The 12,584-nt window shown below is 43.1% G+C and overlaps 1 protein-coding gene across 3 annotated transcripts in view; it reads right to left on the bottom strand.

Annotated features, from left to right (window-relative positions):
• TNFRSF14 (TNF receptor superfamily member 14) overlaps positions 1 to 12,584 on the bottom strand; it is a 470,620-nt gene that overhangs the window by 340,418 nt on the left and 117,618 nt on the right. For all 3 annotated transcript variants that reach the window (XR_013594741.1, XM_078642475.1, XM_078642476.1), the window contains exon 2: positions 3,767 to 3,863. Coding sequence is in view for 2 of the 3 variants with exons in the window: in XM_078642475.1 (XP_078498601.1) it covers positions 3,767 to 3,863 (97 nt within the window). In the remaining variant the exon portion in view is untranslated. The remainder of the gene's footprint in view (positions 1 to 3,766; positions 3,864 to 12,584) is intronic.

Here is a 12,584-nt window from a genome sequence, read left to right as displayed (position 1 = left end):
CAAGAAAGAATTCACGAAATAAATATCACAAGGGCGCGGGTGGTGTGTCAGAGGAAGGTTAGGGCGGGTTCACTAACCGAAGCAGCTCACACGTGGCACGAGTCTACTAAAAAATCACCAATTAATAAATAACCCAAGTGAGGTGGCGACATAGGGCGCATGAAAGGATTTGAAGGCCATCCAGAGGGGGCTGGGGTCAGAGGGCACCGAAAAGACTAGCCCAACATTCAAGGACAGCAGGGGTCGGACGGTACAGGAAGGACCATCCCAGAGGGATGAGTGCAGGGGAGGCAAGAAGGCCTGGGCACTAGCATAAGGAGGCGGGGGTCAGAGGGCGCATGGGAGACTGGGCACAATTATAAGCGAGCTGAGGCCAGGCGGTACAGGTAGCATACGGGCCCACATCTCAAGGACCTAGTGTCAGATGTGCACTAAGGACTAGCTCTCCAATCTAAGGGGGTAAGTAACTTCGGAGGGGGGATAATTAGAAGGTTGCGGTGTGCAAATGACTGGGGGCAGCTGTCATCCATTCCAAGGGGGACACAGGACGCAGGAAGTACTGGCACCTTATACCAGGGGGCTGAGGTCAGGAAACGTGGTTAAGAATGACTCTTACACGGGGAAAGGCCCATTATTGTGTAGATGGCGTGGTCCATTACCACACACGGGTGGGGTCAGAGGGCACAGTAAGGGTGGTCCGCAGGTGTGACGTACAGGACCCTGTTATCGCACACAGAGCTAGGCCCAGGCGTGATACAAGGGGGGGTGGGGGAGGCGTCTGGTGATGTGCACTGTAACTGTATATGACAGAGGTCACACGCCTGAGGAGAGGGGCTTGGGTGCCCCGCCTGCCCCCTCCACCCCACTCCCCTTCAAGGTCACTGGGTGAAACTTGCGAGCCCAAGATCAAACAGCTACCGGGGCCGTGGAGAGTCCATGTTCTTCATCACATGTTGTTCAGGAAAGAACCAACTATGACCTCAGGTGCAGCAACACCCCCATGGCACCTCTGTGTACGGGTCCCCACTACTTCCGGGCAAGAGTACACGGTTTGTCATGCAGCAGTTAGAGACAATATAAAGAACGAAGAGAACAACATAAACAGCACACCGGACGTGCTGACATATGACGAAACATACTTCTTGTTGTCAAAAAGTTGTATGGCACCATCCGGGGTCGCACCTATGACCTACCACATACACGGACACGCACACACGCTCTATCTGCGTCTCTCTCTTCACGCGCTCGGCAGCAGGCGCATGAACCCGAGCTATCTATCACAGGAAACAAAGAGCAATGGGAGCATTCATGGGCGGCGGACGGGAGTACTCTCCTCGGGCAGTACTCTCATCCCCGCGGGGACTGAGCAGTCTAGGCCTCACTCACCTCTGGGGGTCGCAGCAGCCGGGGCCCCCCAGCCACGTACGGGGCAGCACGCGCTCTCCGCCGAGACCCGGGGTGCAGAAGCAGATAAAAGAGGGAGAACCTGCTGAGCCAGAGGATCCTCGAGCCGAGTCCAGACAGGCTCGCGCCGCCCCCCAGCCTGCCCCCGCCCCGCCCTCCGCCTATCGCAGGCTGCCGGAGGCGGCCGTCCCCATGGCAACCGAGGTTGCGACGCGCCTCTCGGAGAGACAACCTCCCACAAATACACACACAGGCTGGGGGAGGACGCCCCCCTGCACGCTGTCCCTGCCTCTCCTTACTGTACCCCCAGCTGCGGGCATCGCTGCTACTGGATGCACCTCCTTATAGGGGATGCCACCGCCCCATCCTGCTGGGAGATGCGAGGCCAGGGAACAGGGAAGAAAGGAAGCACATATCCCGGAAGAGGGGGGTTGAAACACAGAAGGACAAGCAAGTAAACAAGAGGGAATATGGATCGGGAAGAGGGAAAAGAAAGAGGAAGCAAAGGAAGTAGGAGACAATAGAAGCGAGGAGTGATAGTAACAGAGGGACAAGGGAGACAAAAGGTAGGAAACCAATAGAGGTGCGAAGAAAAGAAGGAAAACGAGAGAGGGGGAAAGTAGAAATAAACAGGAGAGAAAAGTGAGAAGGAAAGAGAGTGCATGGTGAAAAGGGAAGAAAGAGTGCAGAAAGGGGAAGCGGTGAGATGAAACAGCCAATGAAGAGAGAATGGAGGACTCAAGGAGCGAGAAAGCATGGAAATAAAAGAGGGAAGAAGAATGATAGGATAGAGTGACAATTAATAGAAGGCAATGAGAAAGACGAAAAGAGGATGAGAGGCGGGGGATAGGGAGACACAAAGAAGATGAGAGGAGAAAGGGAAGGATTTAAAAGGGATGAACGAACCAACCCTACAGGTAAATAAACAAGTCAGGTCCCGGGCCGGCCAGCCAATCACAGCGCGGCCCGGGAATGACGTCACAGGGGTGTCCCGGGCCGGCAGCCAATCACAGCGCGGCCCAGGACAAAGGGGCGGGACTTAAAAAAAGACCGAGAAACGCCCCTGAATCGCGTTTTCAGGGGAAAGCGTGATTGACAGCCTCTGTCTCCCAATGGCTAGCCTCCATTTATGGAGCTAGCCAATGGGAGACAGAGGCAGGACCAAAGCCCATATGTAGGATCATGAGATTTCGCCCTGGGCGGAGCAACTGCTACGCAGTTGCAACGCCAGGGCGAAACCTAAAAAAGCTACCAAAAGTGCGAGCAGCATAGGGACACAAGTACTTGGGCCATGCTCTAACGGAGGGCCACATGCAAGAAGAGGGAAGTGACGACCGTAGAGCTGACCAGCAGGAAGCAAGCAATCAAGAGTGGCTTTGAAGCCCACCATTGGTAAGTAATAGGAGGGCTCCAAGCCCACTAATAGTAAACAAAATGTCTCAAAGAGACAGCACAGTGCATACGCAGTCTGTGCAACACCTAAAAAGCAGATAACTTGTCTGCCAAACGTGTAGTTCCCCATTTAGAGTCAGAGGAAACACCATGTTTCTGACAGAGTAATCTTTTAGCCAATAGACATGGGACCCTCACTGAAAGCACATCAGACAGCCCACCCTATTTAATGAAAACATTCTGACATATATTTTTCATGTACAGGACAGACGGAAAAGCTTGATTTTCCTAACCACAAAACCAACAAAATGTGTGGAAGTGTTTTGTAGATTCAACAAATGTGTTTTTTTTTGCTTAAGAAGAAATAACCTAATGAAGATACTACTGTGGATCAGATATACTTTCCATATACGGTCATATTTAGATCGTGGCACTGATGGCACTATTTTCTAAAAGGGTCCTATTGAGATCTAGGCAACTGGTACTACTCTCCTAGAAATTCAGAATAGGTATTGTGGTAGCGCACCCAAATCAGGGCAAGATTTTACCAAAAGTAATTACGTTGCTGCTGTTGCTACCATTAATGCAGAAAGCCTTCATTCCTTCCTCTACCACTGCAGGCTGCACTTCCAAAAACGGTACCTACATATGAAGTGACGCTATGTTGTGCTCATGCAAATACTTGATTGCTTGTGCTAAAGTGTCGGGAGCAGCTTTCAGATGGGTTCCAATGCAGTACGGGCGGGTCACCACATTGATCTAAATAAGACACATAACATCTATATCTCAAACTTTAAAAGACAATAATTCATTTTCTGAACATACATTTTGCAATGATGCAGATCTATGCATGCCACAAATGCTTTAGTTCTCATGTCACCCTTATTTCACTCACCATTTGTTCACAATATACTTCTCTCCAAACAAACAAGCCACTATACATATGCATAGATTGGAAGATTCCACTTACCGCTGTCGCACATGGGACAACAGATTTCATTAATGAGGTACTCTCCCGAGTCACACAACGAATCTTGTGCATGAGCAACACCTTTCCAGAAGATGACCTTAAAAACAAATTGGGTTTCATTGGTCAGAAAATATCCTTATTGAACTATATTTTCCAATTTGCATTGTTACTAATTTCATCGTCGTTCAAAAAATTCTTTCACACTTAGCATATTAAATTCTGACACAACACACGTTTTCAAACAGTGATATTCAACAGAATAGAAAGAGATGGACACAAAACGCAAGCTTAAATATTCCAAATGTAAGTGTGTTGCATACTTTTAGTTAATACATTATGTACTTAGAATAACAAACTACAAACGATACTTTCCAGTACATATTGCAAGGTTTAGTGTAATGTTTTAAACAACGTTTCTGCATAATATAAAAAAATGACCCTTAATTAAAAAATGCATCAACGATTGCAATAAAGTATGCTTTTTATTAGTAGCGCATAAATAATTTACTTCACTAGGGCTAACAACAAATTGATGTTTCAATAACAATCAATTTATAAAGGAATGGTACCTCCAAGATGCCACATAGTATTAACTCCATCAACTACATCTTACATTCAATCAAGAGCAAATGTATGGGAGACCTGATGGATATGAATGAAGAATACAAACGGACACAACACACACGAAAAGCAGAGTTGTCCGCCGTACTAAAAACCAGCTACCAACCATGCAGAAACAACAAAAAGGCAATAAGACACAATATTTTGAACTGCACAATTTATGGTTTACGTTGTGTGAATTGCTAAATATAACTGGCAAATTTTCAGTTTGTTTTGAGCCAGAACTATAACTCCGGGTTTTACCCGTGGTGTTTTCAGTAAATGTAATTTTATTATTTTTTTTACATGTATTTTCCGACCCTCTGTGCACAGCCTTTAGCGGGGTTGGCTGCCGGGGCGCCCCGCAGCAGTGGGTTGGGCGAAGGGCCTTGCCTTTGGCAAACGCCCAATCATCGCTGCTGACATAGGGCTTGCATTTCCAATTTCTGTAGTACAAGCCGTTGGCCTGGCTCTGCACCCATCTCACCACGCACCACAGGCACCTTGTGGTTCGCACACATCCTTTGGATGTGCATGACGGATCTTGCTACTCCCACTGCACTTGTTTTAAAATGGAAAATACATTTTCCATATTTTACATTTTTTAAGAGAAAATAGATTTCCCTTTTTTCCCCACTGTTTTTAATGGAAAAAAATATTTTCCCACAGTTCCCATTATTTCATTATAGGAAAATTATGTTTAATTAATGCAAAGTTTTCCCTTTCCGTAAATGGGAAAATACTTTCCCCATATTTTACCCTTTTTAAATTTTCGGTGAGAATTAGAGGTCAATGAAAAATGGTGCCTTTTTACTACTCTAAAAAATGTCAACCACAAAATAGGGATTTTCATTCAAATCAACCCAAGACCCTGGTTAAGCACTAATTTCTGGAAAACTACTGAACGGATTTACACCAAACCAAGGTCCTTACTTGAGAAATGTTCTATCTTCTTCTGTTTCGAGGAGTAAAGTTTCCAATGGAAGTAAAATGGCAAACTGCACATCTGGAACCCACTTTCTCTCTTGATGCAACTGCACGAGTCATGTCAAGAAGAAGCCAACGTGGATGTGCTGTTGCAAAGTTTCATGCACATTCGGTGAACGACCCCAAAGTAAACAAAAATGCATTTTCAATGAAAAGTAGCGAGCTGAGGGACTATTTTCATAAATTTGTGTTTCCAGTCACAACATAGGGTCTCAAGTCGTGATTGGAAACCACTTGGTCTAACAAGTAAACTACGCATTTTTAAAGTTCTTTTACTGATGCAATGACTGTTGTTGATAAGATGTTTATAAAAATCAGTGTTTAAAAGTCTTAAAAACGAAATCACTTGTTAAAAAATATTTTTCAATATGCGCATCTATTTATGCTTTTTTTCTTCAGTCGGTGCTGTCCTGGAGAAGCATAATGCATACTAACGTAGATCACTTTGAGGTTAGTATTTTAGGTTGAGCCGACCAAACAAGGAAGCGATCTGGTTGCAAAAGACATTTTGTGGGATTACCACCTGGCACATCAATCAACATTGCATTTTGCGATTCCTTAATTGATAAAATAAGGAATCGCAATTAAGGAATTGCAAACTGCAATGCATCAAGAAATCGCTCTAAAATTAGCGATTTCTTAAAATTCCTTAATTGCGATTCTCTAATTGAGAATCGCAATTAAGGAATACCTCCCCATCCATTCCTATGTGCCTAGAGGCCCATAGGAATGAATGGAAAGACATTCTTAATTTGCAATTCACCATTCGAAATTCGCAAATTAAGAATGCAATTTCAAGGGTGCAGGGGTGTCCACAGGACACCCTGTTGCACCCCTGAAATCTGCTTAGAAGTACATTTTGCACACTCACATGCCCCAAGGCAAGGGCATGTGTGTGTGTAAAATGGAACTTTGAAAAATGCATTTTAGTGCATTTTTCAAAGTTTTCGCAAATTACCATGAAGGTCAACTTCATGGTAATTTGCTCCCCTTATTTGCGAATTCGCAAATTTGCTATTCCTTAAATGCAATCGCAATTTAAGAAATCGCAATTTTGCGATTTCTTAAATTGCAAAAATTACAAAAATGTTAATGCATCCCAAAATTGGGAATTGCATTCGCAAACGGCCGAATTTTGCGATTCGCACCATTTGCGAATGCAATTTCCTTTGATGCATGTGCCCACAAGACCTTACAGGGGCTTACATCCCATTAATTGCTTGCCATTGCTTGGCTTTATTGTCGCTCTCATATGCTTTCCTGTTATTCATTGGTTTCCTTGTCTAAGCTTATTGTAACAGGTAAGACGCTGAACAACGATGATTGGGAAAAATGTAGCTTTATTTCATACAGGTGCCGCGCAGCAACCGGCAGAGGAAAACGTCTGACAGCAACTGACCTGGTCAATTCAAAGCAAACAATATACATTCCAAGATAGAATACTCTCTCGCTGGCACTAGCATCCTGTGCAACTAATCAGAAGGAAGAGACCACTACATTATACTCCTCCTCATTACAAACAAAAAGAAAGAAGAACAAAACAAAACTAAGCAGGAGGAAAGAAGAACAAGAAACAAAAAAAAACAAATGAGAAAAACAGAAGAGAATAAAGAAAAGAAGAGTTTAACGATATCTGGCAGGAACAAAACGTTGCCTATTGCTCCTGCGTAAACAGGACGGAATATAGTCTCCAGAAGAAAAAGTCTTATCTTCGTCATGTCGTTCACACTGCAAATTATTACTAATACGACTTCCATAATTCATTACAACCCTTGACACATTCCACCAATGTTTGTTATTAACTCTAACAGCATTACCATGAATTTGTCTATGACCAAGGGATCAGTGAACTTCAAATTTCCCTTTTTGTTGTGAACAGGAATCTTCACACGTACCACATCACCAACAGTAAAAGAGTGGGGGACAGATCTTTTCCCGAGATCAAAATACATTTTTTATCTGGTTTGAGCTTGGGAAACATTCTCTTTTACAATGTCATCCATGTCGATGACAGAGTCCATCTTTAACCACTTCGACATCCATCCAGGACAAACTTTAGAACATGGTTTCCTTCCTCGCAAAAGTTCATATGTAGACACTTTGGTGGAAAGTGGGGTGCGGTACAATAGAACCAAAGCATGGATCTAGCTCCATTCTGGACATTCCACTTGCCTGCCAATGGCCACTGCATCCAGTTGTTGAGCACCCTATTCATGCGTCCCACTAAACCGTTCGTTTGTGGGTGATAAAGGGAACTCCTGGAATGAGTTCTACCCCCTTGCTTCAAATACATTCAAATTCTTGACTGACAAATTGTACACCATTGTCACTCACAATAGTGGAGGGAAAACCTTCATGTAAAAAAAGATCTTTTAAGAAAATCAATCACACTCTTCGAGTTAGGCTCACTAATGAAACTCACCTCAGGCCATTTAGAATAATAATCGATGGCCACAATCACAAACCTAGAGGAAGCAGGAAGAACATTGAAAGGACCAACCAGGTCAATACCAATCTTCTCCCATGGCCTGGCAGGCAACTCAATAGGTTGAAGAGGTGGAGTTCTTCGGTTGAAACTCTTTTCAGCACTGGAACACACCACACATTCGCCCAAAATCAACATGTTTGTCCATCTGAGGCCACCAAAAATATTCTCGCAACCTCCTTTTTGTGAGTGTCTTGCCCAAGTGCCCCTCATGTGCTCCTTTTAACAATCTCACCCTCAGCACATCTGGGGAGCAAGCCTGTCCCCGCGCACCAACAAACCATCTTCCACAGAAAGCTACATAGAGACCTTTACAAAGATTTGTAAAGAATAAGACACATTATTTTCTCTTGGCCACCCATCTTTGACATATTTGACAACACAAGAGAGTAAACTATCTTTTAAAAGTTCGTCCCTCCATTCTTTTTCACTAACTGCACACATGTCATTCAGGACCAAACTTGCAACAAATCAGTCATCCTCATCATCTTCATCAATTACACCATGATCTTCAACAGGAAATCTAGAAAAGTATCAGCTCCCCCATTTTTTTGCCTGGAATATACAATACTTCAAAGTCATACTGCAATAGTTTAGTGGACAACCGAGCAGTTCTAGGAGTGTGTTCTTTCAGCCTTTCTCCTGATAGAATGGAGACAAGGGGACTGTGATCAATGCATAATTGGAAATGTCTTCCCTAAATATAAGGATTAAATTTCCTCACAGCCCACCAACATGCCAAAAGCTCTCTCTCGATTACAGCAAAATTAAGTTCAGCACAACCCTAGAAGCATAACCCAAAGTGTTCTCTGTCCCATTGACACATTGTGTGAGAATAGCACCCAAACCGAATCCACTGGCATCAACAGTGATAGTGCACATAGCATAGCACTAGGATCAAAAGGTCTGAGAACTTTTGGACAAACCAATTGCGTTTTGATCCACTCAAACACACCCTGACAACGGTCATCTCAAACGAAAGAAACACTCTTCTTGAGCATATTGGTAAGTGGCTGAACCATGGCAGCATAGTCTGGAACAAACCGAGAATATAACTCACAAAGTCCAATAAATGACTTAAGACCAACCAAGTCTTTAGGAGCTGGAATGTCAACAATGTCTTTGACCAGACCAGGTCTGGGTACAACACCATGGTCAGATAGAACAAGTCCAAGATTAGACTTTTGGGACTTTAAACACACACTTCTCTTTCCTCAAAACCACCCCACTATCTTGCAAAACATCAAGGACGCATACAGGGTCTCATCATGGGACTCACTCGAATCACCATATATCAATACATCATCTTAGAAGAAAGAAGAAGACAACACCTTTGATACATTTAGGCATGCAAGACACAATTCTCTGAAAAACTGCGGCTGCGGAGGCGAGCCCAAAAAGCACACAACAGTATTGGAAGGAATCAATAAGTGACACAAACGCAGTGAGATGTCTTGAAGCAGGATCTAAAACAACCTGGTGATATGCTGACGCTAGATCCAGCATACTAAACCACTTAGAACCACAGATCATTGACAACATATCAGAGATCTTTGGAAGGGGATGTGAATCCACCCAAATGTTCTTATTGAGACTGCGCAAGTCAACACAAACGCAAAGATCTCCATTTTTTTCTTTGTGACAACCAAGGAGAATAACCAAAGCAAAGATTGAATAGGTTCTATAATTCCTTTATCACACAAACCATTCAATTCATACTCCAATTGGTCCCTGACACTGAACAGTACATTCCTTAGCCTGTGCTTAACAGGTATAGCACCATCTTTGACTCTGATTACATGAGTGAAACCTTTAATCTGGCCTAGTTCTTTGCCAAAAACAGAAGGATAATGCTCAGACACTTTGTCAACAAAGTCATTACAGCGAACAATAGAAACCAGATCTTTGGTACCAGGTCGAAGCACCATTTTGAACAATCCCTGATGAATCATCCAAGAATTGACAAACCTTCTAAGTATCCAGCCAATTAAATTTTCCTCCCCTCATATGAAACATGGTACCTGTATGGTGGCATCAAAGAACGAGTACCCCAAATCTCAGCAAATAATTCCTGAGTTATCATTGTTATTCTCGCTCCTGAATCGACTAATAAACACACACTCTACAATGTCAATATCCACATATGGGTCGACACACTCAGAAATATCCCCCTCTCCGACGTACATATCACCAACAACAACAACCATATCCTTAAGGTCATCTTGTATGCTAGTTAAATTTTCATCACTGAGCTCAGCTACGGACACCTTTGCAACAGAAGAAGAAACCTGTTTAACATCAGAATTGGAAGAACCACCACGCTTCCCACTTAGACAAATCTTTACGAAATGTCCTAATTTACCACAAACCCTGCAAACAACATTCTTTGCAGGACAAGGTCGACCAGACTCGAAATGTGAAAGATTTCCACAATCGCAACAAATATTGTTTTGTAAGAAGTTTTTTCTCCGGACGTAGAGTTACACTGTACTTATTATCTTTTGTACAAACCACTGTTAGTTTCATTAGTTGCAACCTTTTCATCCAGTTCCTTCACAGAAACTTTAGAAAGCTCAATGCTCTTCGCAGTACATATAGAGAGGGATTGCCTATCAATAGCAATTTCTGCTGAATATTCTTATCTGAGCATTTACAAATATATTGGTCTCTAATAGATTGCTCTGTGAAAGCTTCAAACTGACAGTCTGCACTAAACTTTCATAACGCAGAGATGAAGGTGTCAACGTCTCACCAGGTCTTTGCTCATGCTTGAAAAACTTATGCCTGATCACTACAAGGCTGGGCTGAACATCAAAGCGTAGTTCCAATTTCTTGACAGTCTCTGCGTATTCATCTAGTTCTTTCTCATTTTCAGCACGTACCAAATCAGGCAGGTGTTCGTACACAGACCTTCCCTCAGACCCAGTGAATGCAGAAGAATTGTTTTCCTTTCAGCTCTGTAGCATGATGCGCCAATAGCACCAATATAAGTTACAAATGCGTCGTACCAATTTTTTTTCAATGAAATTGGTCGATTACCTAGTGTTTCAATAAAAGGTGGAGGCGGAGATACAGATTGCATTTTCAAAAAAGCCGAGTACTGTAATGAATGAACACAATGAACATGCAAAAAAAATTCAATGTTTTAACAGCACATTTTGAAACTATACACCTACCCACTATACATCAAACGCTTAATATCTTATCATAAACCTAAACAAGTTAGTACTTTTGGTATGTATAAGTAAAAAGAAAGCATACAAAGCCATTTGCACATTGAAGTGTGAATTAACACAAATATATAGATATGCACAAAAAACTGCTCTCACAGTAAGGTGCCACACACAAAGTTGATATCACCGTCTTTATTCAGGATGGCAGCAGCAAAACAGGTAAGGCTTTCCCAAGCGCAAAATTCTTTCAAAAGTGTCTTAAGAGCTGTCTCTGCCATACGCGCTTCAGGAAATCTTTTCCCTTGATCACTGGCTGGCTTTTGGGGAAGGAACAGCTGCTCATGTTTGCATCATTATTTTATAGTCCCGCCCCCACAGGCGGATCGGCATCAATTGCACGCTGGTAAATGTAGTTTTCTTCAGTATAATCACTTTAGTAGTAGATGCTCTACCTCCGATTTTTACCCCATTAATTGCATATTAAAATCCATCAGGTCGCTTGTTCCACGCAGAGCCCCCTTGCTGCTGAACTTGTGCTGTCCTGAACCGGTAACTTTGTTCCTTATGGTGCTCATAGTAAAGTACCGGACCTGCATACGCAAGGGGGCATCCTCGTGACCAGAGCGGGCCACATAACATCCAAAAGAAACTGCTCTCACAGTAAGGTGCCACACACGAAGTTGATTTCACCGTCTTTATTCATGACAGTGGCAGCAGCAAAACAGGTAATGCTTTCTGCTCATGTTTGCATCATTATTTTATAGTCCCGCCCCCACAGGGCGGATCGGCATCAATTGCACGCTGGTAAATGTAGTTTTCTTCAGTATAATCACTGAATATATAATATATATATCCCAACAAAACAGGTAAGCCCCAAGACGAAGGAAGCCATATGAAGTGTTGAGTGCCAAATAAAACTTCATGTGTCTTCCTAGAAAATATAATATAAAAAAATATATAAATAAATATATATATATATATATATATATATATATATATATATATATATTACTTGCAGTCACCAGTAGGTAGTGTAGTTAGGACCTAGCTACCATAGGAAATCCGCAACATTCTATTGGTAATAACTTTGGGGCCAGTTGAGGAATTTGCGTGTAATTTTCTAAAATTTAGACCCGCTACGCTCTGCTCCTTCCCTGAAAGTTTCGGGGGGATTCGTGAAGTAGGGGCAGAGGAAAAATAGGGAGGTCCCAAAACGTGTTTTTCCCATGTTAATTTCCATAGGACGAATAGACAAGACTACAGGCCGAACCGCTGAACGGAATTACACCAAACTTTGCAAAATTGTAGGGACTGGTACGCAGAAGTGCCTTTTCTGTATTTGGTGAAAATTGCTCCAGTGGTTTTTTCGAAAATTAACTTCAAAAACACATATATATCTATAGGCGCGCTCCGAGCGCTCACCGGTACACGTACCGGGGAGCGCACCCGGCGCGCCACGGGAGTGCGCGAGCGGAAAGCTGATTGGCTCTCCGATGTCTGTCAACATTCTAAACAGTCCGGAGAGTCCGCTATCTTGTGTCTCGGTAGAATCGAGCCACAAGAGGTGAAAATA

The sequence above is a fragment of the Lissotriton helveticus genome, chromosome 5_1 (assembly GCF_964261635.1).
Source record: "Lissotriton helveticus chromosome 5_1, aLisHel1.1, whole genome shotgun sequence".
Classification (NCBI taxonomy): domain Eukaryota; kingdom Metazoa; phylum Chordata; class Amphibia; order Caudata; family Salamandridae; genus Lissotriton; species Lissotriton helveticus.
Note: the sequence above shows the minus strand (reverse complement) of the source record. Positions and strands in the feature narration are given on the sequence as shown.